General features: G+C 34.6%; 1 protein-coding gene across 1 annotated transcript; it reads left to right on the plus strand.

The window, feature by feature from the left end:
- Positions 1-512: 512 nt before the first annotated feature.
- On the plus strand, positions 513-27,988 carry LOC110787132 (histone-lysine N-methyltransferase ATXR2). Its single transcript, XM_021991704.2, has 15 exons — positions 513-767; positions 888-963; positions 4,263-4,348; positions 4,469-4,797; positions 5,843-5,955; positions 6,045-6,076; positions 8,810-8,955; positions 12,358-12,445; positions 19,396-19,444; positions 19,522-19,576; positions 19,689-19,758; positions 19,838-19,907; positions 20,171-20,247; positions 27,413-27,469; positions 27,581-27,988. The coding sequence occupies exons 1-15, from the start codon at positions 684-686 to the stop codon at positions 27,692-27,694; spliced, it is 1,446 nt and encodes a 481-aa protein (XP_021847396.1). The 5' UTR covers positions 513-683; the 3' UTR covers positions 27,695-27,988.
- Positions 27,989-27,996: the final 8 nt, after the last annotated feature.

The raw sequence follows: 27,996 nt of genomic DNA on the forward strand, positions 1-27,996 counted from the left end.
AGGTTAAACAATATTTTTTTACAATATAAAATAATTAAACTGTATAGGTTAAATATCAGACCCGAGTTTGACCCGTCCCCGAGAGTGACCCGACCTGAATTCTATTTAATACGATTATTATCCGATCCAAACCAAGACCCGAACCCGAAAATAACTGTGTTGCAAACCGACTTAAACCCGACTCGATAAGACCCGAACCCGAAATTACCTGCTACAAAGCGACTTAAACCCGACCTGATAAGACCCGAACCCGAAATCAAACCTGACCGAAATGTGATCCGACCTGAACTCGACCTGAATCCAGGATAAGAAAAAACCCGACATGACCCGACTTGAAATCGACCAGACCGAACCCAAAGTTAACCCTAATGGAATATTGATCCGATACGACCCGACCTGATCATAACCCGAGACACGAGATGACCCAACCCAAACCCGGCCCAATAACCTATTTTGACAACTCTAATTAGGACTCACCAATGCTCATGCTCTAAATACATACGGAATAATAGTTTGCCTTAAACGAAAGAGTGAAATTTAGCGGAAATTGAGGCAGGTCCGAGGCTTCATCAAAACCCGCCTCCTTTCAGCTCCAATAGTTCCACAACCCATCGCTGACGTCTACTCTCCTCTGCCCTGCGTTCACCATCACTCTACTCCGACGTCACTTCCGTTAGGGATTCATGGCGTGCATTTGTCCCATTGATTTACAGTTCGCTCCTGAAATTTCTGCTCTTCTCCAGTCACCTCCTTCTCACGAAACCCAGGTAGCAATAATCTCCGCTTCTCTCTCTTTTTTTTTTTGGGATTTTATCGGAATAATTATTATTGATTTACTTTGACAAACAGGGAGAGCTAATATTTGACAAATTTTGTTTGGGTTTTAGGAATATTTTGATAATCTTATAGCAGAAAGGCCATGTCATGGAGTCAAAGTTAAACTCGACGGCGAACTTGGAAAGGGTAAATTCAACTTTCTTTTTATTTGCTTGTTAGTGGTTTTAATAGTTAATGAGCGTACTTGTGATCTGTGAATTTCTGGGTGGTAACTCGGTTACACTAATTCTTGATGGTGCATTGAGTTGTCATATTTCAAAGCTTGATTGTTTTCATAAAATTGTTTTTGTTGATCACCTTAGCTAATACGGAGTAATCTAGTACGCTTCTTGGGGATTTAATATGTTGTCGTTTCAATTCAAACATGTAGAGGTGGAGTTTTGACAAGTGAAGTCATGTCGGACTAGTGTCATGCTGGCTCTGTGTCCATATTTTTTAATTCGGGTTTCGTTCACTTTGGGTTTGTTATGGTTAGTTTTGACAACTTCATTTGTATATTTACACACAAGACACTCACACACCGAATTCATAAATGTATGTATGTTTAAGTATTAAAACCTTATTGACACTTCGTACAACTACTATTGGAATCTGCAACTTTATTTACAGTTTTACGGTCCGTTTGGTAGCCGACCATAAATGGTGTCCATGGGAATGAATTTGTATGTAAATTTGTAAAGAAAATCAACTTGCATTCCCATGGAATTAGCTAGTTCACTCAAAATAATATCTTTTTCTTTATAAGTTTCCATTACCATCCATTACCATTTGAGGAGTGGTATTAGGTGGGAATGCAAATTTATGAAGAAAAACACAAGTTTGAGACAAAATTTCATTACCATGGATATCATCATGTTCTTTTCTTGTCAAATAACACTTAAATTTATTCCCATTCCCACCATTTAATACCGGCTATCAAACAGGCCGCTAGTGTTGTAGTCAAGTAGGTTCTTGTGGCTACCTTTGCATTGATTGCAACATAAAGCGAGGAGACCTATTTCCCTTGCCAAACCTTAACAACTTATTAGCTTAAAAAATTATCCCTGCATGTGGAAATGTCAAAAGTTATTCCACTTAGTACGGAATGGCTTTTTTACATTACACGCAATAGTGCCTAAAATCACTACATGACAAATATATAAAAGAAGTCACATTTTAAAGTAGTAAATTTCTAGTCCTCATCCCGTAAAATAAGTAGCATCCGGGAAAAAAATTACTATTAATAGAAGTTAATAGCTTTACTAGATCAGGAGCTAAAAGGTCTTGTCCTCTAGGATTATCTAGTGTAAGGTCAATTCCTTATCGAGGATAGGGAATCAAATAAAAGCATTTAAAAGCTAATTTTCCTTCAATGGCTTTGGTGGTAAGAATATGTAGGCTAATTATCCGTGATTCATTGCCATTATATTCCCCAAACAGGCATCTTTCTTATAGAACTTCTACCCCTTGTAGTTAGCTTTTATCTTTGAATCAAATTTGAGATACCTATCTAGTCGTGGGTGGGTAGTGGTACAGACGACCATACAAAAGGAATTTCCCTTTCTCTGGATAATCTTAAGATAGTAACTTTTATTTATATTACTTTCTCCAAAAGCTACTTATTCTATGGGCCATGAGGTGGCTTGAAATCAAGACTGCTAATAAATGACGTTAATGAGAATGTAGTTAAGTGTAATTTGAGAAGAATATTTATATCATAAAGTCCATGATGTAGTTCATCCCAGAACTTGAGTTTTTCTTCATAAATGTTCACCACCTAATACTCCCAAAATGATAATGGAAGCTAATGAAGATTGATGATGAAAATGAGAATTCTTTAGGTGAATTAGCTTTCCCATTGACATAGGTGTATGAGTTTTCTTACATTTTTACACTATAAATTCATTCCCATTACCACCGTTTATTAACGCCAGTTAATCTGGTCGTCAATTCATTTTCTTAAAGGACCATCTATATGTGATGGTCTTTACCCTTTTGCATTGATGTGGATCCAAACCCTAACTTTGGTTAAATTTTCCCAAATCCACGAATGTTTAAGAAAAATATAGTTCTTTGATGATTTCTTTAAGTTTTAATGTAAATTTAACCGTTATACTTAAGTAGTTCAATTGTAAATTCACTCTTGAACTCACGAAGTGAGTCTTTAACTCTTGATCCTAGATCTTCAAAATACCAATCCTTAGACCCCTCTCCGGTATAGTTCACTTGTAAATTCACTCTTAAACTCACGAATTGTGTCTTAACTCTTTATCTCGATCTTCAAAACACCAATCCTTATACCCCTCTTGTTTTTAGACTAATGATTTATGCTTAATAATTACAAAGTAACGCAAAGCATCAATTTAATTCAATCAACTATAACCCTTAGTGAAGTTCAGCGTGTAGTATTTATAAGCATGGGAATATGGATTGTTTCAACAAGGATCAGGAAACAATTCCAACTTAGAAAAGGAAAACAACTTTCTGCCTAAGCATTCTAAATCCGACATAAACTAGGAAAGTTTAAAATAACACCTAAACAACTTAGTAATCCAATTAGGTCCTTAAACTAAACATATACTAAATGTAAAATAAGGAAAAACCCCTTAGCCCAAATTACACATGCCATGTAAACCAAAAGCCTTATGGGCTATGATAAACTCATGGGTTTATTTGCTAATAGAAAGTAAAACAACGAAGCAAAGTGAACAGCGACCAAGCCCACTTCGACAACCTAAGTTGTCGCGTGGCCCATACCAAATGGGAAGCGAAGGTCCATTATTTCCGTAGTGGTGTGGCGTGTGGCTTACCGGTCTTCAAAGTGTTCGTTTGAGCCCATTTATTCATTCCAAGCTAGGCTTATGATCAACCCAAATTGAAGCTCAACAGATCCCATAACAAGATGATTGGTTCTTCAAATGAGTTACCCTTTGAATAATCATCACGCATACTGCAGATGTAAAATATTAATAAAGAAAAAAAAGAACTCGTAATTCACAATTTCATGTCTGGACATGTTGCTAGCTGGGTGACTAAGGTGAGCAATGTATATGTTCTGTTATTTGGTCTCGAGGTTATTTATTTATTTTTAAATTTTATCTTTATTTTCCCTCCTATCTATGAAATGCCGTTCTACATTTCCTTATACCGGTGGTAAGTATCCATTTTTCTTGCATTACTGTTAGATACTCCCTCCGTTCCTTTTTGATTGGCCATATTCCTCTTTATGGTTTCCCTTTGAGATTTTTCCATACCATAAATGTTAAATTTCCCTACTTGTTCTTTCTCTATCTCTCTCCTAATGCGCCCACTTTATCAACCCATGTGCACGTTTTACACCTAATCCTCAATAAAGTGAATTTTGTCTACGGGGCAATCAAAAAGGGACGGGGGAAGTATTTGTTTCTTATATAAATTTGATGTCTTTCCTTCATGCTTTACTACAGGAGTATATGCTGATGCTGAATTCAAAGACGGAGAACTTGTGCTAAAAGACCAAATTCTAGTGGGTTCACAACACTCTACAAACAAGGTCTCATCGATGTGACTGATGAATTTGATTCTTTTAGTTTATTAGTTTTGATAAGCACCAGTTTTTTAAATCTGATGTATTTCCTTCATGCTTCACTGGTGCTTATTCTTGTTGTTGCAGATGGATTGCTTTGTATGTGGCTCTTGTTTCCGTTTCATAGGATCAATTGAACTTCAAATAGGGAGAAAGCTCTATTTCAAAGGACTCGGTGCTTCCTCGAGCAATCACTGCCCTAGTGACTCATCTGATGAGGAAGATAACTCTTGTGCAATAGAAGATGCTAATCTTGGAGAATGTTCTGCTTCAGTCTCAAAGGGCGGAATTGCACTTTCTCAGGAATTTATTGAGTCACTAATGGGTGGTCAACTTTTATTACCTTACTCTGAAAAGTTTTCCTTGCCATCGCCATGTCCCTGCCCTGGAGGATGTGGAGAAGAGTTTTACTGCAGGTGATAGACAAAATCTTTTCATGGAAAAATAAGATCTTCTTGATCTTGTTTTTATTATGAAGCTAACTTATACGGAGTACTCATCTATTAGAAATCCAGTCTTTATGCCAACTAGAAAACATTTATATTAATTGTAAAAATCAAATCCCTAGTAGGATCCAAGTATGGTTTAGGAGGGTTTGATGTATGCATCTCACTGCTCCAAGTAAACTGGGTGGTCCTAAAGTAAAGTATCTCATGGTCAATATATTGCTAGTTTGATATTGTAGAAGTTGTTCCTTGTGTTCAACATGACACTTGATGAGAATAATATCATATTCTTGTTTATAAAAAATAAGAGAAAATGTAGATGTGTAACAGTGTATGGACTGTAATTATGGATTAATGGGTATTTTCAAAGAAGGGTGATGGGAACGTTTAGGAGTTAATTGATAGGCTTTCAACTTTAGAGGATGTTGCTTTGTGGCTTTGTGCTGATAAGAATGCTATAAAAGCATTGGTTTTGACTGTAACAATGGATTAATGGGTATCTTCTAATGTTTGTAGTAGTTTAAGCTGTTGGTATTGTATGTAGGTTGATGGTATGTTGGTACTAATAAATAATAATATGAGAAGTTTGTTTTTATCCTATGCCTATCAGCCTATCTATGTTACCCCTCTATTAGTTATTCTATGTGATTAAATAATTCTATTAGATAGCAGCCGTGCACATAGTAATATATTTACAGTTTCTGTGATTTTAAAAATTTGTTCATTGCAACAAAGGGGCTCTTGCCGACAAAAAATGTGGAGAGCCATTTTGTGGCAGAAGTTTTAGTATTAAAACTCTCAAACATATAGTTGTACATTTTATTTTGACAATACACTATGACACCAATGACTTAGTCACACTAAAGAAGAATTCAACGGTCCTTATATGGCCGATAACCAGTTTTCCAGTGTATATAATTCTGTTCCAAGCCAAATTATTTGTTGTTTTATATATAACTTCATCTCGTAGCTGTTCATATGTACCACTTGATGTCTAATTCTTGTCAGCCTACAGCAAATCTTGTGCAGATATTGACTGGGAAACCTGTCATTCCTTACTTTGTAGCAGTGAGAAGTCAAAGCCATCATGCCGGAGGGCACTATCCAAGTTTGTAGAACATGCAAATGGTAAGACTCCTACTTAATTTGTTTTTGATTCTTCGCCTCCTGGCCTTCTTGTCTTCCCTACTTATCCTCCATTTTCTTTGTCACGTCAGATACAAATGACATCTTTATTCTTGCGGCCAAGGTAAGATTTCTTTTTTACCCCATGTTCCCCTACATCTAATATTGTTGCCTTGTTGGTGAGTGCAACTACCATTGCTGTTGTTAAGGTGTTAGCATTATACTTTCTCCCACAGTCCCACCTTACTTTTTAGTACATTGGGGTTCTCTTTTATAATTTGCATGGTATCTGAAGTATCTTGTTCTTAAGAAATGAGTGTGCATCTTATCTCTCTCCCATGTTTAATCTCTTTGGTCTTCCATTGAGGAGAAATCCTCGGATTTGACTTTTTAACTTGGAGATGGTGTTTCTTTTGTTCACGATTTAGGTAAAGTGGTGGTGGGAATGTCAATGGATGGCTTTGTTGTTGTTGTATCCCACTATCAACTACCACCTAATTAAATACTAAGTCAATTACATTGCCTACAACCCTGGTGAAAGCGGGGTGAGTATTTCGGGACGGAGGGAGTATTATGTTATTTTTTTTTATTGAAAAATAAAAGAAAATAATCGGATACTTATTTTCCAAATTCAGTTGGTAAAATCTTAAAAATTAAAAAAATATTTATCTAATCATTTTGTACCCATTGCACCAGATTCACTAAGGGTAGCGTTCCGCGTTTCCGTTTTTGTACCACGTTTGGAGTCGAACCCTATCCCTTGTAACCTTGGCTTGGAAGATTTGAGGAGTAGGTACTTGTCACAGATGTTTTGGATTGATTTAAAGGTAAAATTACCTTACTAGTTGCTTGTTCTCCTTAACTTCTGAAGTGGTTATTTGATGTAAGAAGGTAGAAGTTTGCACGATAAGATTCATCGAATGTTATCGACTACAGGACTATAGGAGGACTATAGGAGGGTGGGAGTATACCTGAAGGTAGATCTAAGACAATGTTAACGTCAAAATGAATTAGGTGATGCCAAACCTTTATTTTTGCATGATTTGTACTCCCTCCTTCCCTTAATACTCGCACCGGTTTGACCGGTGCGGAGTTTAAGACACTTGAATTGACTTATTAATTTAATGGGTGGTAGTTGATAAAAGGGTATTTTTTAATATAGTTAGTGGGAAATGTGTAAGGGGTAGTGGGGGTGTGAAGTTTTAAATGATTTTTTTTAGAAAGTGGGTTAGTAGATTAGTGTGAGAAATAATATAATATTGGTAAAAAATACCCATTTATAGAAGCGGTGCAAGTATTAAGGGACGGCCCGAAAAGGAAAGCGGTGCGAGTATTAAGGGACGGAGGGAGTAGCAGACTGCTCTATCTTTCACTTTAGTTTTACACACTTGACACTCTTTCTTTTTAAAGCCGTCCCCAGTTACTTACACACTTCTCTTTCTTAGAGTTAAATATCTAAAACTCAATATTTTTCCCTGACAAGGTTGTGACGTGTGATATGTTGTGGATAAAGTCACGTTATCGTCTTTGTGAGGCTAAGGTGGTAATGGCTTTACCAAATTAATATTTAGGAGAAATTCAAAGAAATTGAGCTAATTTGTTGTTGTGGAGTATTTTTTTTATAATTTTTTTATGAAGGAACCTTGTCCTCCTTTTGCACTTTGTTCTTTCAACTTTTACCTATAAAAATATTTTAAATCTTTTTGGTTCATGGAAAGGAAAAGGAATAAACTAATAAAGAAAGAAAACTATTCTTTAATTTTGTATATTGAATGGTTTTAGAAGGGAAAGAGTTTTATATTTTTTATAGTGTTTGGTAACCTAACTTAGTGAAACCCTAATCACCACATCACTAGTTCTGCCCATTTCCAACTCCAGTCGCAGGTGTGACAGGTTCCCTTGCCTCAGTCACTAGGTCAACACTTCCTTTCAGCTCGAGTATCATCTTCTCCCAAATTTGCAACCACCACGCCATACAACAATTAATCCCTTCTCCCTATTACACCTTTTTTTTTACAATCACTTTATGAATTACATGGTGAGGTTTTATCATACGATGGTTGAATTTAGTTGACTTGAACATTGTCAGCAACTTTCGGCCCTATAGAATCATTCCCCAAGTTCACAAGTTTGGTTGTTCCTTTACTTTAAACATTAACAATGGAGGTTATCCACAGTTTTCTTTTCAGATTGATAGCTATGGTAAACAGTTGAAAGCTTGGATAAGGTAAGTTGAGGATCTTTTCTGGTATACGATTTTTTATTAGTTATGAGTTTATTGTGGTGTTGATGGCCTGATTGTGTTTTAAGTGCACTGACTTGGGTTGTTTCGTGGTAGAAACCTTAAGTACAATCTTGTCATTGTTGGCGGTAGTATTGAATTATCCTGAAGTGTTCGGCTGTGAAAATGGAATGCGGTGGTGATACCGTAGGTTTCCGTGTAGAAGAAGTGGTGGTTTTTGGTAGGTGCTCGAGGTTAAAGTTTGATGGTGGGTGTTTGGAAGGGTGAATGACGGTGCTAAAGTTTCCATCACGAACCTCTCTCAAGGGGTGCGCGTTAGTGCCACATTGGTGGGAGAGACAAAATTAAGGGTCTTCAAAAGGAGATATAATGATTAGTAAAAATGGAGCGTGATTGATTAGCCAAAAATAAACTATATTAAGATGAAGTTTTTTGGTTCTCACGTATATAATATTTTCATGTGAAGTATAGATAATAGCATTAGAGATGGTATTGTTTTTTTTTTTTTTTTTTTTTTAAATTTTAAAATTTAATTTTTTGGTACTCTTACCTGCATAAGCCGATCTGCTTGCATTTTTTTGTGTCATCTTTTTTCTTTCTGCTTCTGGATTTTAGGTCATTGCTATGACCAGTCTGAGATACAAGAGTTTGAAGGAAGCCCATCTCAAAGAAGTAGGCAGTATAGCACCAAGAGATGCAACTGTTAATTTATCATTACTTCTTGAAGCATGGAAGCCAGTCTCTTTGGGGTACAAGAAAAGGTACTGAAAAACACAAGTGGAAGTTGTCTTGTTTATTCCATCTTAAGCTGGTTTCTAGATTTTTTGTTCATAAGTTAGGGCATGTTCGGCATCATTTCCGTTTTTCAGTTTTGGGTTTTTAGAAAAACTAAAAACTGATTTTTGTTTTGGTTTATACTTTTTTCAAACCGATATTCCATTAAAAACAAAACTGACTGTACAAAGGGGAAACAAAATATCCCAGTGTTTACTACTCTTTAAAAAAATTATACTACTGATACTTTTTTAAAATTTGATCAGCTTTATTACACTTCGTTGCCATTGATGATAATAAAGCTTTTTTTTTGGAATCAATCTAATATATATATTTTTTTAATTTAGAAGCTTGGGTATCTCATCTGCCCATTTCAACCCATCAAACCTAAATTCAAGAAAAGGGAAAAATAACAGAAAGAGAATAAAAAGGAGAATCCGGTAGAAGGTTAGTAGCGGTAAGTCGGCAAGACGACGCCATCCACAGTGAAGATTTTGGGTGTTCCATCAAAGAAATAAAAAAAGAAGGAAAAAAGAGATTAATTTATAATGTAATTGTAGAGATTTTCAATTGTCTTCGCTCCGCCTCGGCGTAAATAACAGGGATGGATCTCCACTTTCTCTGCCTTTTAGGGTTGAATCTTGACTCACCGATAAACCACCACCACTTTACTGCCGATGGTTTCAGGAGGAATGACTCAGGTATTATATAGAGGAGAAAGACTAGATAAAAAGAAAAGAAAAGACCGTGAGATTGTGAGCGTCTGAGCGATTATTCCAAAAACCAAAACTCGAAAACCACTATTAGTTGTTTCGTAATTTCCGTTGTGGATCTGTAAAAAGACCAAGAAGTTGTTTCTTTCAACGAAATGTCCGAAGAGCGTTTTGTTTATTTTTTGATTTAAAAATCAGAAAATCACAAAACAACAGCATTGCCTAACGTCCCCTTAATTATTTAGGTGCCATGTCAGATCTGTAATAAAATGTTGATTGTGTTTCATATCTAAATCTGAGGGAAATGTTTGAAGGTTTGAGGACTATGTTGGAAGTTGAAATTCCGAGTTCTAACTGACTATGATTATGTAAGCTAGAAGTCCTTGAACAGTATCAACTCACTTGGTCACTTATACAACAACAAAATTAAAGCCTTATTCCCAAAAGGATAGCGTGCCTGAACCAAAAATCTATCTCATGCTTAAAGTCATTTAAACTCCCTCCATCCAAGTCCATCCTAGGCGGCTAGGCCTCCCTTGACTTCCTTGAAATCCCCGTTATCTCAATCCCCATGTTGACATCTGATGTCTCACATGCCCTCACATGGTACTTATTTAAGAAGATAATTTTCTTGAAAATAGGAAGACACCAATGAGTTTTCAGTTACTCATAATTTAAAATAAAAAAATATTTTAGTTTTCAAATATGTGTACCACTAATCCACTATCAGCTTACAAGAAAACCTTTTATAAAATAATAAAATTAATTCTACGATTGCCATATTTTTGGTTTAGGCTGTCCAAAACTAATTGGCCATCCTACAATCATAAGTAGAACTTTTATCTTTCCCATATTATCCTTGATACTCTAAACTAATACTGGAAGTTTGAAAAATAGACTACGTTGATATAGTGGTGATTAAAAATAACTTTGAAAGGATAGTAATGGTATTCAACTAAAAATCCAAAATTTGATCTGCAATCAGATGTGGCCGATCTTTTAGGATGGAAGGATATATGAGTAAGTAATCCAATGTTGTCCTTAAAATACTCATGGGGCAGCGCCAGGTTTCTACTGTATGAGAATGTCATTTTGTTTTAATATGTACTTAAGAGATCTCATTTTGGGACTAAGGCTTTGTTGTTGTTGTTGTTGTTGTTGTTGTTGTTGTACGTACTTAAGAGATATTAGAAAGACCGAGGTGGTGTCATCTACACATCATAAAACAGTCAAGGACCAAAAATCACATGTGCTTGAATTGTGAGGCTATTTGTGAACACTTTGAAGAAACATCAAGTATTGCTCAAAGAATGTCATATACATGTGGTTTCTCTACTTGACGATGCTTATACTTTAAGTGATTTATGGATCTGGATTTTGTACTGTTTGTCTAATCCAACTGGTGACAATCCTGCACAAGCTATGATTATTGGTCAAAAGCAATACTGTGCAGGAACTTAAATCCAGTCTACATGGCCAACTTATGTCATAGACTACCTCCGTTTTTTTTGTTCAGCTCACTTACTGTAGATACATGGTTTAAGAAATTGTGGAAAATGTGAGTATGTGTAAGATAAAGTAAGATAAAATAGGAGAGTAGTACAAAAGAGTGGGTGGTGTAAGAAGAAGTGGGTGAATGGAAAAAGTGAGTAAGTGAGTGGAAAGGTGTAATATTGTAGGGTAAGATGGTAAAGGGAATATGTCAAAATTTTCAAGTCAAGTAGAACAAAAAAAACAACCATAAACGGAAAGTGAGTAGATAAAAAACAGAGATAGTATGAATATTTATTTATTATTAAAAGTAAAACCTGTAATTCTCTTTTTTTGTGTTATGGTAAACTGTAATATCCATTGCTACATTAGTTCTTTCCAGACTCAAATGGCAGCAGCAAACTTGAATATAAATAAAGTTATCTTTTGTTTTTCCTTTTTCGTATTTCCTAATTCAAGGTAACAAATTTTTGGCAACTGCATGCATAAAAGATATTAGTATTTATTTTGGATAAAGATGATATAAATATTTTCCTCAAAAAAAAAAAGGATTTTTGGTATTTACTACCTTAAATATACACCACTTTAGTATTAATTACCTTGTGAAAAATTTATTGTTATTTACATCTTAAAGTATATTTTTGTCTTGGTATGACTACCACTTTACGAGTTTCTCATTTTAAAATTAAGATGTCTAATTCGTTTCCTAATCGTTTTAAGTCATTCAAAGTCCATTCTCCTCTTTTACGTGTGAGACCGTGCTTTTGGAATTTGTAAAATATCAAACAAATTATAACATATTTGTGAACTTTTAAAATATTTGTGAAGTATACGAGTTGTTTGAAATACTGTTTTCTATGAAATCCTTACAGAAAATGAGAAGAAATGAGAGTAATGAGCTTTAAATCACTTAAAAAGATTAAGAAACAGAAGAGATATTTTAATTTTAAAATGAGAAACCGTAAAGTGTTAGTGATTCCAAAACAAAAACATACTTTAAGGTTTTAAATAACAATAAAATCATAAGGTAATTAATATAAAGTGGTGTATTTTTAATGTAGTAAATACCAAATTTTCCAAAAAAAAAAAAAAAGATGATGTAAATTTCTCTAGTGAATAGTGATTAGAATGTTAATTATTCTGGAATTTCTTAAATGACTAACATTGTTCTTGCTATACATTTAGGTGGTGGGATTGTATTGCATTGCCTGAAGATGTTGAAAATTGCAATGAAGCTGTGTTTAGATTGCAGTTGAAAGAGCTGGCGTTTGAGGTGATCCTTCTTGTACTAAAATAAATTTTGAAAGCAAAGCCATTATTATTTGTGTTAAATGGTACATCTCATTTTTAGGCGTTTTAGCTAAGTATACACATTTTGCTATTAGAATATAAATACGAGCGCAAACTCTGCATAATGTTCCTTGCATTGAAATAGCAAGGATCCATTTCTTGCTTCCAAATCGGGTTAAGTATCTTGCTCTTGAAGAACGAGGTGAGATACCCTCTGAAAACCGTGGTGAATATTTTCTGCTAGAGAGTTAAAGCTTGATCTTGGATGGCATGGTTTGAGGTCTACCTGGACATGCCTCACTAGCAACATGAAATCACTCCTTAAAAAAAAAAGGAAAAAAAAATGCAATCACAATCAAGCTAGAAGAAACGAATTATTGGTAAAAGGGGGGAGAGAAGAAATCAAACCTCTGTTGGGAAGAGTAATAATGCCGACAAAAAATAATAGTGCAGCTGTGCTTCCCTCTATATTTCCGTCCATCCCCCTACTTTTATTTAATACCTAGAGGGATGGTATTGGCCAAACCCACCTCCCCCCCAAGGTATCTAAACCCCATACCATGGGCTTGAGGTATGGGTTTAAAAATCATAATATTTCAAACCAAACACAAGGTGTATGGGTTTTAGTCATTCTAAAGCCATACCTCATACCTAAATACAACATGATTCATACAAAGCCAAATCTTCAGAAAAGCATGAGTTATCTTCTTTGTTGCTATATCAAGTTAGCACTGACTTTAGAAATGCACAAAACCTGTAGCACTTTCTTCCACACTTAAGCTGAATAAGAGCATTCAAAGAACAACTGGTTAACTGATTCATTCCTAGAATTTCACAAAACACAAATACCTGAGCAAGAAATACCCCAGGACTTAATGATCCATATGATTCCGGTGTCATTAATGTCATTTTCGTAATTATGCAACTTTTCAAAGTCGTTCTAGTTTCTTTACTTTAAAAGAAATGACATTTACTTTTTGACCAATTTCATTTACTTTTACTAGGTTTTTGTTTATTTGTAGGAAAATTTGTTAGAAATGACCTTTTCTTAAGGCTGACTTTGTGAGAAAGGACCTTTTATAAGTAAAGTGGTAAAATGAGACCTTAATAAACTTTTTTGTTGTTGACTGGGACCTTTGGTCGGAAAATGGGCATTGACCACAATTTTGGCGTTCGACCATCATTGACCCATCATGTGCTGGTCACGTGACCTTGAAAAACTTTGAGCATTTTTTATAAATATTTCCCCCCTCATTTTCCTAACCCTCTTTTATTGGAATTTGTTAGAAATGACCTTTTATGTGGTCACCTTTGTGAGAAAGGACCTTTAATAATAAAAACAAAGTGGCAAATTGGGACCTTAATAAATCAAATTTTAATTGTTGACTTTTACCTTTCGTGGGATGTGGATTGAGCTCTATTTAGTGGTTTGCCAGTAAGTAAGATTGAAGAAAGAATGATTATAAAATTATCGAAATCCGCTTTACATATTTAGATCTTCCTCTCCATTTACTAGTTAGAAAATCTGCAAGTCTTAGCATATAAGAAAGAAAGGAGGGTTTAAAGGATGGAGTTACTCCTTATACCTTATATAAGTTCTTTTAGGACATCAATACCCCATAGTGTATATCTCAACAAAATGATGTTGTGCTTGGTTTTAAGTGAGCTGGAGGGAATAAGATTTTGTTGAGTACTTACTGCTGTACTCTACATATCTTCTCTTAAGTGGAGATATTTCCTCTACATATCTTCTCTTTATTGGAGATATTTCCTGTCAAAATCTTCATATTTGAACTACTTTGTGTTCAGTAGTAGATAGATCATGAGTATATTTTAGAAATGGCCATATACAGATGTAATGAGGAGCATGGAACCAAAATATCTAGTCTTACCCCGTGCTAATTTGATAGAGTATGTGACTATGTGCTTGGGAGTAACTGGTTTTTCTGAAGTTCATGAATCAATGAACTGTAGAGAAATTAGGGGTTCATTATAATTCACGTGGAAGTTTTGTCAAAATAATATGATGCAAGAGAGGAGAAAAGGAAGTTCACGTGTAATCATTTTATAATCATTCTTTCTTCAATCTTACCGACAAAACCACTTAATAGAGCCCAATCCACATCCAGCTAAAGGTAATAGTCAACAACTAAAACGTGATTTAAGGTCCCAATTTACCACTTTGTTTTTATTAAAGGTCCTTTCTAAAAAAAACAAAATCAAAGTTTTTCATGGACACGTAACTGGTACATGATGGGTCCATTTTCCGACCAAAGGTCCCATTCAACAACAAAAATGTTCTTTAAGGTCCCAATTTGCCACTTTTCTAATAAAATGTCATTTCTCACAAAGTCGACCTTATCAAAGTTCCTTCCTACAAATTTTCCTTATTTTTAACATTAAATTAATGTTAACTTAACCAAAACGATATTTTAATAATAGAGATTGAAATATTAGATGTCAATGATGATGCTTTATGGTTATTAATGTATTTTAGTCCAAAGTTTAAAATATCAGTATAAGAAATTGCATATCTGATAAATTACTTTTGAGTCGATTTACTTTAATGTCTTTTTCCTTTACTTTTAAGGGACAAAATTGGTTCTTATTGGAACCTGGTCATATATATATATATATAAATCTATATAGGGTCGCCCTCTAATGAGAAGATCCTTATAATGAGAAGAATGAGAAGAGTTTTCAAGCGTTAGATCTGTTTAATCAGACGATTCATATCAAACGCGTGTCAATGTCATTAATGGAACTGTGATAAATATGCGGAACTTTAAAGAGAAACAAAACAGTTGTCCAACTGAAATGGTTCACGTGCCTTACTTTTGAACCCAGCGGCCCAGCCACATAAAACCCCACCCCCACTTTTCTCTCTCCTTCATTAAAATAAACATCACCTCCCTCTTTCTCACTCCTCCATTTTTACCTCCTCTGTAATAAATAAATTAAGCAAGATTTTTTTTTTTTGGCTACACCCACTAAATATCTCCAACATAGTTACATAGCCCATATATTTGGTTTTTTTTTTAATTAGCGATGTTGTTTTAACTGAGCTACGGAACTATTGTTATTCTGAATTGGGTTGATATTGAATAGGTGAAACTTCACTTCTCATTTGTTCATGGTGTTTATCATTAGAAAAGGGAGAGGAAGAATACAGAAGAAGAGATTAAAAACAGTTTGCTCATTTCATTTAAATAAGCAAAACTAAATTTGCTCATTTTCAATAGATGAGCAAAAGTAATTTGCTCATTTCAGTAAATAAGCAAAAAAAAATTGCTTATTTTCAGTAAATGAGCAAAAAAAATTGCTCATTTTCAGTAAATGAGCAAAAACATTTGCTCATTTTCAGTAAATGAGCAAATCTGCCCAAGCTTTTCATGTTATTTTTCTTGATAGTTGTTCGAAATATCAATTCATTCCCCAACAAAATACTTCCACAGAGCTTATTTTTTGTTTGATGCTGGGTTTAATTGTCCCGTGGTAGTCCCGTTATCGCTTTTGGGTCAATTGAAAACAACCTCTCTGCAATTGCAGGGGTAAGGTTGCGTACGTCGGACCCCCCCTTACCCCGCTTCTTGCGGGAGCCTCTTTAAGGCAATGGGGTAATGATAATGATAATGATGAGAGAAACATAAATAAGAATGTTGATTTAGATTCAACAAAACTAAGATTTTCTCAACTGTTGTTGGTCAGTGTGTCGTTATTTACAAAGTACTAGTCAACTTAATTAAGTGATCAAATTTGTGAAAATAAGCAAATTGTGGAAAATGGGATTGAGCAATCGACCACTTTATCTCTTCTCCATCTTTCATTTCAGTGGGTACTTTCTCTCTCCTCCATGGCTGGTAAGATGTAAATCAATGGTGGAGTTTAATTTAAGTACTTCAAATTTGGGATTGGTGGGAGTGATTTATTTGATAAAACTAATTTGGGTAAACGTAATTGCTGAAAATTGTTATATTGTTTTTTTATTTTGAAAGTTGTTTGATTGCGGTGGAGGATGATGATGGTGGCGTGTGGGTTGCAGCGGCAACATCCTGGGCAAATAAAATTGCTTGGAATTCGATGATGAATAATTGTAGGATTTGACGAATTTGGGTAATTTCCTCCTTGGTTTGATGATGGGGTAAGGCTTTACTGAGTTTTATTAGTATTATTAGTGGAGTATAGGTGGGGTTGGAGTACTCAGGATAGGGACGGAGGAGAGAGAAAAGGATGAGGAGAGTTTTGCCATGGTTGACTGCTTGAGGATGAGAGAGAAAGTTCCCGCCCCTCCTCTCGCCGCTCCTCTCGCCTCTCCTCTTGCCCCTCTTCTTGCCGCTTCACCACCAGCTTCCTCCTCGCTGTTGCACCACCTCCTTCGATCGCCATTTCTCTCTCCTTCCCCGCACTCTATCACCTCCATATTCGTGAGTGTGAAAGCAGCAGCAGCTTCAACAGAGAGTGCACCACCACGAGGTATGAGTAATCATAGAAGGGGAATTCATCAGAAGCGTCGAGGAATTGGCCGTCTTCATAAGTTGATTTTGCATCTTCCATTGATTAATTTAATTTAGAGAAGATTGAATTTGGGGGATTTGAAGTGTTAGCGTTCTTCGTAAGATTTGGTTTAGTGCGTGGGTGAAGATGAGCAAACACTGGCAGTATGGGTCAAATAGTCAAATGTGCACATTTCCACAATATGAAATGTCCAGGATTTTGTTTTAAATCCATACTTCGTATACTCCGTAAATTTTTTAATCACGTATTATGACCATATTTTTCATTTTTGGATTAGAATGTGCATTTTTTAATTTTTTTAACATTGGTGCACATTTAGGATAAAATTTATGCACATATAGTTCAAATAATATGCACATATAATTCAAATAATATGCACATATAATTCAAAAAATATACACTGGACTAGAATGTACGTTTTTTTAATTTTTTTTTACCACGGAAACATTGGTGCACATTTAGGATAAAATGTATGCACATACAGTTCAAATAACATGCACTTATAGTTCAAAAAATATGCACAAAGGAGGTTCTCACGATAGGAGGAGTTCTCACAGGAACTATATATATATATATATATATATATATATATATATATATATATATATATATATATATTATGAAAATGATATGAAAATGAAAAGATCCTGAGAAAGAAATGTGGAGCATTCACATAGATGATCAAGATTAGATTGGATTTTCTCATTTATACAATTTGATCATTTAAAAATGCCCATTTAATTTTCTTAATTCTCATTTGAATTGTTTTTTTGTTTATTTAAAACTTTTAGAACAGGCTTACCTATTATGTGTGTGGCCTATTTGAACAACTTTTCTAATAAATACTTTTCCAACCAACAATCAGAGGATTCCATTTGTGAAAATAAAGCGTGGTTTAAGCATTGCATAAATTAGCATAATCACTTTCCATTACTTTTGTAAAAAGAAGTGCTCTGACTTTGTATTAATTGTGTATCTTTCCCAATCATGAATAAGCCTAATACTTGCTACTTGCTATCAACTGCTAATCCTTACCCCAAAACTCTTAATTATCCTAACAAAACACAATCTGGACAACAAAAACCAGGAGATTAACCACCAAAAATGAAAGCGGTACTCATTACAAAGGAAACCTCCAATCCCACTGTTTTGTCATATAACCAGCGAAAGTAACATGCCAATTGCGACTCGGTAAGCTCGGTCCCCAGAGGCCCCAAGTACCAACAATGTTCTCCAGCAATGTTGAATTGAAAAATTGAGGAGAGGATTAAAATGAAGGAAGGTGTACTGAGTAGAGAGAAAGAGATAGAGAAATGAAGCCCCAAAGTATTTTTGCTCATTTGAACATGTTTCATCTTCCGGCTAAACAACCCATAAATACTTTTGATTGAATTCATAAACTATAAAATGATATGATGAAACTATAAAGGAGAGTAATGGAGGAAAGGAAATTGGGGAAGAAGAGATTAATGGAGAACAGGAAATTTACGTCTGTTTTGACCCGAGTGGGCGTTCTGATGTCATTCTCTTTAAAACTTTCACATAATTACCATTGTTCCATTAATGACACACGTGTGACATGAGTCATTGAATTAAACAGATCCCACGGTTGAAAGCTCATCTTATTCTTCTCATTAGATTTCAACCCTGTATATGTGTATATAATATATTAATTAATTGATGTTGAGAGAGGGATTCCAACTTCAAAGTTGATATATTTTCCTTGTAGGATTTTCTAATAATACAAAGTTGGAATTTTTCATTTGAGTAGATACTAAATTGAGATTTTGTATGTTATGAATATGTCCTTGATTATGTTAAGATTACTAGAATAAGGTCTAAGTTCATAGAAGGGTAGCTTGGGAAGTCTAGAACTTTTGCAATTTTTTTGTGAAATTAAGTTTTGGGACATCATAAAATGGATCGGATTAAATGAAGCTTGTATCATTTTCTCTGTTAAGCTTATTTTATGTGCTCCAAACTTCAGAGCTAGGTTATCCGCTATCTAGGCCAACCTTTTTTTCTTTTCAAAGCAATGGCTAAGATATTCCACTTGAAGTTGGGATATCAATAAAAGTTAGTGGTGTATGAGTTGATTAAATTACATGAGAATCTGAGAAAAAGTAGAACATTTGAGGATCACCCTATATTTTATGTCCAAACGTTTTACGAAATTGGGAAACTAAGATTTCAGCTGAACATGGTCTAAGTTCTTCAGTATTTTATTGCTTTTCTAAGCAACTTGTTGTCTTTTGTTCAGATTAGCATCACCCGTGCCTGGCTGCCAACATTAATATAGTCCTGTTATTACTGATTTTTGCAAGTTTCCTCATGTATTTGTGCTTTATATTAATTTGCTAGTATGCCTTTTCTTTATATATGTAGTAGACAACCCTAATGTTGTACTGTGCTTGCCAGTCACTGCAGCTCTTGAAGGAAGCCATATTTGATGAAGAGTGCGCACCTTGTATCCTTGCTCTATTTTTCGGACTCTTCGTTTTGGGTTATAGCTTCTGACTAATTTTCACCCTTGACAATCTTAAGTATTTTCCCTGGAGATTTATGGTCACATCGTTGGCATGTTTGAGTTAAATAATCTGTAAGTCTGTTTATGTGTCCCCCCCCCCCCCCACCCACACACACAACAACAAAAAAAGAAGAAGAGAAGCCATTAGTTGGATAACAATTGATTTAACTTCTATATTTCATAGTGATTTGGTCGTGGCCTCTCCAGTTGAAGATTATTTCCTTTATGTAGATGATCTTCCAGGATCCCCAAAGGTTAGATGCTTGCTTCAGACTTCAAAAAGTACTTGTTTCTACACATCGCCATTACTGCCTCTTGTTTTGATTTAAACAGAAGGCAGCTGAAGCTGTCACTCGGCCAATACTGGACGCACTCGATGATGGTTATTCGATTTGTTGTGAAGGTAGGCTATGTGCATTTCAGAGACTGAGGTTTGAGTAAAGAAATACTTTGGTGGCTTCTGTAGATAATTTGTACATTGGTTAAAACATTGGACTTGTTAATTGTGTGTCTTGACTATACATCTGCTTCTGTTATTAATTTTGGTGAAAAGGTCTTATTATTTTAAAATCATGTGAAAAGAATTACGAATTGTTGACCTTTTGCATCTCATTTATCTTCCTATAAATATATAAAAAGCTCAACTTGTTTGTTTCTTTCATGTAGGAACTGCTTTCTTTCCTCTGCAGAGCTGTATGAACCATTCCTGCTGTCCAAATGCAAAGGCGTTCAAGAGAGATAATGTATGTATTCTAACTTGCTCTTTTTTGTGTTGCTTGAGGTTGTCTTCTTAGTTACTGCAGAGATTGCACTCTTTCGAATTCCTTTCCCACATTTTCTGGATATGAATTTTATCTAGTTATGAGCTCATTCTTTTTTTTTTTTTTTTTTTTTTTTGACTCTAGTTATGAGCTCATTCTTATTATTATTTTTCTTTTTCTTCTATTTTTTATTTTTTTCCAGTGGTTTCAGAGAAGTGTTTTTGTCTAATTTCATTTTGTTGTTGCCTCTGAATGGAATAAAAGAAAGGAAAATTTGTCTGAATATCTTACACAAGTATATAGAAGGCGCTTGTGAGAACACCCACTACTACAAATCGCGCTGGTTAAAGACGCTTATTCAGCCAATTTTCGACGAATAAAAGCGTCGAGAAATTTCTTCTCGACGCTTTTGGAAAGCGCCGTCAAAACTAGAGTCGAGAAAATGTCAAGACGCTTTTTGTCGTCCTCTTCCTCGACGCTTTCCTTCGTCCAATCTGTTTCTCTGGCGTCGAGGTTCTTGACGCTTTTTCGCGTCCAGAGATCTTTTAATGCGTCGAGAGTCATCTATCTCACCCGCCATGTTCAAAATTCGCCTTTTGTAAATTTAAGACAGCTTTAGTTGTTGACATTTTCGACGCTTTTTTGCGCCAGCCTTCCGTATGGTAATAATTTAGTGCCCATTTTGCTGTTGGAATCACTTTTTGACATAGAAAAAGGTTTAGACTTTTAACCACGCTTTTTTTTCCCTTATTCGGATTTATAGATATCATACTAGACAAACTATTTAAAATAAGAAGATACTAGTCGGTGCTAAAATTAGACAAAGTAAGCTTTAAAAAGTGACAAATTAATTATATATTTATATGGTGCATGTTACAATTCACGAGAACGTGCTACATAACTTACAACATTTGGTTCAATATTGACATATTGACCATTATTGTCTAATAAAATTAATAAAACAATTAAAAGGCACATAAGTTCCACATATTACATTCAACATCTAGCACTCTCTCTATTTGCAAATCTGGAGCTGCCGGATATCATCCATGTCACATGCTAAAAAACCTAGGAAAGAATAGATAGGTTAAATCAGTCGAAGTCAGAACTAACAAACATCACTTGTTCAATTTAGAAACGATTAAAAACTTTAAAATTACATACATGAAGCCTGTATCCCTAGTGGCCCATAATCATTTCTATGACCATCATCAACATGAACATCATCACTGGCTTTACACCCAGAAGATCACACGCCTTCAGAAATATAGTTGGTTTGGCTTCTCAGCAGCAACCTGTTCATAAAATTACACAGAGAAATCTAGTTCAAACCCAATAACCCAAAATCTGTCTGGCTAACTAATAGCCAGTGATTTCAGCTGAGACAACCATAACATCATACCAATGTTCACAATTTAGCGCCCTCAACAGAGGTCTTAATCGAGTATCAAAGTTTGAGACAACAACTACTTTTACACCGACATTTCTCATAGCCTAAAATACTTCCCCTACATTTGACCGCAAAGTTTTCATGAGCAGGAATGTTATGGTATTGTCTCAAAATTGCACTAAATTCTGTTACTGTGTAGTTATATAACCAACATTACTGGATCCTTGTCTTTGAAACTGATAAACGAAGCAAAATAGATGGTCCAAAAGGAAACAAAGAAAGTCCAAAGAAGAATACAAGAGAATAAATTTCAAAGGAAAGACAAATACAACAGAGATAATAGTTATTTAAGGAAACATAAAATTCAGTAAGAACTACACACCTCCTAGGGATTATTCATACTTCTGGAGCTGCTTTTTAAAGCCGGAATTAGGGGATGGCTGCAGTCTTTTGCTTCTCACATATTCAAGAGCTTGAGACCTAGTCATGCAGCGCTTCTTGATCAGATATGCAATTGAACATATCAGAATTGTCAATCAACAAAAATGAAGAAATTGTATCAAGAAAAACCAGTGGCAAAAATTATGAAAAGGGGCAAAGAAAACGTAAAAATGCCCAAATCAAAAACTTGTACTAGATTTAGAGTATTAGGCAACACTCAGGTAGTTATGAAAAGGGCCAAGTAGTAGATTTGATACTGTATGCAAATTTCTAACTGTTGTTAAATTAACCGCTTACCACTTTATGTTATAATTTTCCTTTTGTCAATCCTTACACACAGGGGTGAGGGTGTGTGATTAGAGTATTAGGCAACGCTCATGTAGTTGTGAAGGTGGCCTTTGTCCTATAACTTGAAATCGGCAGAATGACATGACTTTTAAGTAACCAACCAGTGTTGTGAGGGTGATACAACATTGATTGATAATTATCACAACCAAGATGCCAATTACACAGAAGTGATAAGCCTAACAACCAGAAGCCAAAGCCAACTTATTGAAGACACAAAGTCTCCTATCTTACGTTCCATAATTGTATACTAATAAACACAAATAATATTATGTAAAATATTATAGGGTTTGTATTAATGTATATTTTAAATAATTGACTTTTATAAGTTTTACTAATACATAATTAAAAGTATTGATGATATTATGCATTGGAAAATCATTTTAAGCCCATATAATATAATATAATATTATTTGATTAACCTAATTAGACAATTTGATTAATTTTATAATACAAATTTATCAATGTGTCATGGAAAGGAAATACTACGTACCTCCGTAAGATTAACAAAAGCAAATCTTAGCTCAAAAGAAGAAACTCAAAATCATGCACAAAATAAGAATCAAGAAAAACGATCATGCAAATAACTAAATAACGCATACAAATCAGAAAATTATTCTAGTCTTTAATTATAAATTGGTTTATATTAAGGCAATACATGGAAAAACTTCCAATTTCTATTAATCAAATACCAATGCCCCATTTTTTGGAGAAGGGAGAAGAAGAAATAAAATGGAAAACGAAAAGAGAAAGGCGTGAGAAGGAGAATATGATCAGATTTAGTTTGAACTTACAAGAAGATCATGCATGTAAGCATGTTTACACGTAGAGTATGGATGGACATTCGTCTCATACCAATAAAATAACGAAAAACTATATTAAAGATAAAAAACAAACAAAAATATGGGTCAAATTGGCATGAAAAATTACGCAAAACTTCCTTGCAAGTGTTGTTGGGGCTTTTTTTATATAGAGATAGATATAATTCAAGTAGAACTAGGGATGATTAACACCACTAATAATAAGCACCGAATGAGGCTGATTCGGATCGCAAAACATGAAAACATACACTTCTAAGTTATATTAGTCTATAGTTGACAACATTAGCTTCAGCAGAACTGATAAACATCATGCATAGTATGCCCAGAACCAACATTCAAAAAGAAAAATACCATCATAACATATAAGGTCAAGATTGGATTGTCTAACTAAGTAACTAGGACACTATATACTAGCACACCAGTATCTTCTTGAGGGTTCCCGCTCAGGTCCGGTTGCGGTGTGTTGGGCTGTGCAGGACATGCGTGATCTGATGAGCTCGTTGGCTTGGTTCTCTATACGCAAGGTAACACGTCAGTCAGTTATCCTGGCTCACATTCTGGCTACTTCAGCTCGTCGTCATCTTATTCACCACCGGTTTTAGTTTGTTTCTTTCCTTTGGTTGTTGTCCCTCGTTTTTTTTCCTAGTCCTCTTGTCAAAAAAAATAAAAATAAAATAAAACTAGGACACTATATCTTGTTTCCTAGAAAAACAAGAATGAACACAACTTTGGTCTCTAAAGATCCTTTCCGCATTGCTAATCTCTCTCGCTACAATTAGTCTACTTAGTGAGTATATATATACACCCACCCAGACTGCCAGACATAGAAGATAAGATTATAAAAACAAGGGAGTCTGAAACCTTAAACTATGAACAAGCATAAATAAACAAATTCCCTAACAAATAAATCGACAATAAACCCAATGTTTAACATTCATAAAATAATAATAGCAGGGTAATGCAATTCCTCCAAGATCTCACTTCATTCACCTATTTTCCTCCTTTTCCAATCTCTCATTCAAAATTTACTTGATTCGAAACTAAGTAAATGGTCAAAATTTATCAAAATTGACATAAATTCACCCATTTCTACATAATTAATCCCGGAATTTACATGTATCTACAAAAGTAAATATCAATGAGAATTGCAAGGAATGAAAAGAACGAGACATGCAATAGTTTAGAGGTTACCTTCGAAATTCGAGCACAAGGAAGAGAAATTCAATGAAAAACGACTTTAAATCTAAAGACCTTCGATTGGGTTTTCTGCCAAAATCGAAAGATAATATTTGACAAAAAAGTACCAAAGAAACGTACGAAGAAGGTGCAGCAAACCTGAAGACAATGGCGAAAAGAGAATAAAGCGTCATCTGTCACAAGAATTGCAAATCGATAGAAATTGTTAGGGTTTGAGAGGAAGCTTGTGTTGGGAGATAATGGCGAGCGGTTTCTTCAAATTCCTCTAAATTTCTGAGCGTGGGCCTGAACTTGTGATATTATTCCAGTGATCCGTATTAATTTTCACGCCAACATCACGTGCAAGACACGTGCGTTCTGGACGCTGAACAATGTCCTCAAAAGCCTCGACGTCAATAAGCGACCCCAAAACACGCGAATTTTTTCCCTCCCATCGTTCACACCTAGGCGTCGACCTTTAAGCGTCCAAAAGGCACAACTTTTGTAGTAGTGACCTCCCTGTATGTGAGAACACTCCTTATATGAGAACATACCCTATGACTACAAATTAGGTGTTACTCCCTCCGTCCCTAAAGATTGCCCCATATTCCTTTGTTTTGATGTCCCTATTTGTTTGCCCCATACATTATTTAGTAACTTTTCCCACTTGTTCTATCTCTATATCTCTCTTCAAGGACCCATCTCACCAACCCATGGGCACTTCTTACACCCAAAAATTAATAAAGTGTAGGCAATATTTTAGAGACGGAGGGAGTATCTTTTAATTTTTTCTTTCTTCTAAAAAGGACTCCATTAAACCTCCAAACTAATATTCAACCAAGTTTTCACATTTAACTAAACTCTTCATTCAGTTTTTTGAAAGTCGACTTGTATATGCTGAATTCATTAGGTACAAATTTTACTTTGTTTCTCTCTCCTCTACCATACTCATTCTCTCTCCTAAAATATACCCATTTTCCCTCCTGGACTCCATTGAAGTTCCAAGTTCAAGCTCAATGAAGTTCTTCACAAATTCAACAAAATTCTTCATCAAATTTTATGAAATTCGACTTAAGGATAATTCAATAGATATGAATTCAATTATGTTTTTCTTTCATCAAGAAGATCCACTTTCTCTAGGAAGAATGCACATTCTCTCTTTTCATATCGGCTCTATTGAAACTTCAAGCTCAAATTTAACGAAATAAAAGTTATTTGAATTCAACGTAATTTATAACAAGTTTAACGAAATTCTTCATCAATTTTAGTTCAACTTATTAAGGTTGAACTTCATGTTCTAAAATATACTTCATGTTCCAAGCTGTGACAATTCATGCTCTAAACTCTCGTATGTTATATTCTAAAATGTGACAATTCATGTTCTAAAATTTATTGATTATTTGTTCATCAAGTTATAATTTAGATTCTTCTTTATTTTTCATTCACAATTATGTGAAATTTGGAAACCCGTTTTTTTACTCAAGAATACTTATGCTCTCTCCTCAAATAGAATTAATGAAGCTTTAAGCTCAAATTTAACAAAGTTCTTTACATTCCCCCATTTTATTTCTACTAAAAAAACACCCCTTTGTCTCTCAAATAGAATCTGTTGAAGTTTTAAGCTCAAACTAAACAATGTTTTTTAAATTCAACTAATCTTAACAACACATCATAAACACGATTGAATCAACTACTCTAATGATGGTGAAAGAATAGAGAGAAAGAGGAGGAGATACAAACATGAATGAAAGTCTTTTTTTTTGAATTAAGATGAAAAATGGCTCATTCTAGTTCAAATATAGAAGATTATATGTTAGTATTATAACAGACTTTTGAATAATTTGAATATGAAAGACAAATTTAAATTGTATGAATGTGGGAAATTTAGAGAGAGAAGATGGAGGAAGAGGAGTTGTAGTTTATGTATTGTTTCTTTTATGTTCTGAAAAACATACGTCGTGTTCTAAAAAACATACATCATGTTCTAAACAAACATACAACATGTTCTAAACTAACATACAACATGCCTTAACTTGTTTAAGAAAAATCTGTTTATTTTACAACTTTGCCATTATGAAATGGCAAAGATTCGTTTGTTCTTTTGGTTGTGGGATGTAATGAACGAAATCAAAATGGCTCTTAAAAGCTTTTCGCTTCTTTTCCATGAAGTAAAAGATGGTCTTCCCGTTGTAGTTTCGTTATCGCTTTTAGGTCAATTGGAAACAACCTCTCTGCAATTGCAGGGGTAAGGTTCCGTATACCCGACCCCTCCTTACCCCGCTTCTTGCTGGAACCTCTTTGAGGCAATGGGATAATGATAATGATAATGAGATCCCTCCTAATCTAATGGCATAGATCCATTCTTATATAAGTAGTATACTCACATAGAGAGGTGTTTACACCAGATTTCTCCTCTATGTATAAACATATCGTTAGAATACTTGCAAACAGTTACTATATGTACCTTATAAGACTTTTGTATTTATAGTAAAGCTAATTAATAACTGAATTATACTTTTTTTCTTATCATTTTGTAAATCAAAGGAAAAATAGCGATGATTACTAGCATTCGTGGCCTGGTGAGCAATTTAGTGTCATGTGATGGATCGATTGAGGGTCAAATTATATACTTCATAGTATATTTTTTATCTTAAAGTAGTCTTACGTAAAATTGTCTATGATGTTTTTTTGGCAAAAATGTTTTTTGGCAAAAAAAATAACTTTTTGTGAATGGTGCTCATGATGTAAACTGAACGTGATAATTTTCGGGATGAAGGTATCAAGGGATACCCTTTTTCTAGCCGAGTTAATTGTCATTTATTTGGTTTTAGATGTCTGGCCTAAAGCACTTTATTAATATCTTAATCTTCTCCTAGTTGTCAACCTTTTTCTGATGCAAGAGACGGTTTAAACTTGCTTTGTAAATATCTTATTCGCTAATTAAACTTGTTTTCCCTTTTGTGCTGAGATACAGGATAGGGATGGCCAGGCGACGATAATTGCTCTACGTCCCATTCAAATAGGAGAGGAGGTACTTGAGAAACCTAGTTTGAATCCGGAGAAATTGATTCTTCTTATGCGATGATGTTTTGGTGGGAATACTAAACCTAGAAACGACGACTTATTTTCTGTTTCTTTGCAGGTAACCATTTCATATATTGATGAGGACTTACCCTATGAAGAGAGGCAGAAATTACTTGCTGATTATGGCTTCAGATGCAAATGCCGCAAGTGCTTAGAGGAAAAGGCCAACTGAAATTATAATAAGTACCTTTTACATTTTTGTTAGGTCCAGAAAAGTTCTCTTTATAGCAAGATTTTGATTGAGTTTCAAAATAAAAGTTTTGTAGTTAAGCGTCATTAGGGTTTTCATTTCTTTGTTAGATAAAGTACACTGCATAGACAGTTGTATTTCATAGAGATTTCAAGTATAGAAGGTGGATGTTGGACAGATTGTTATGGCTTATACCTCTGAGTATTTTAGGCTTCTATTGGGCGAGGATTTAATTTATATTATCATGATTTTCTAAAGAAATATTACTTTCATTGATAGGCCTT

The sequence above is a fragment of the Spinacia oleracea genome, chromosome 2 (assembly GCF_020520425.1).
Source record: "Spinacia oleracea cultivar Varoflay chromosome 2, BTI_SOV_V1, whole genome shotgun sequence".
NCBI lineage: Eukaryota > Viridiplantae > Streptophyta > Magnoliopsida > Caryophyllales > Amaranthaceae > Spinacia > Spinacia oleracea.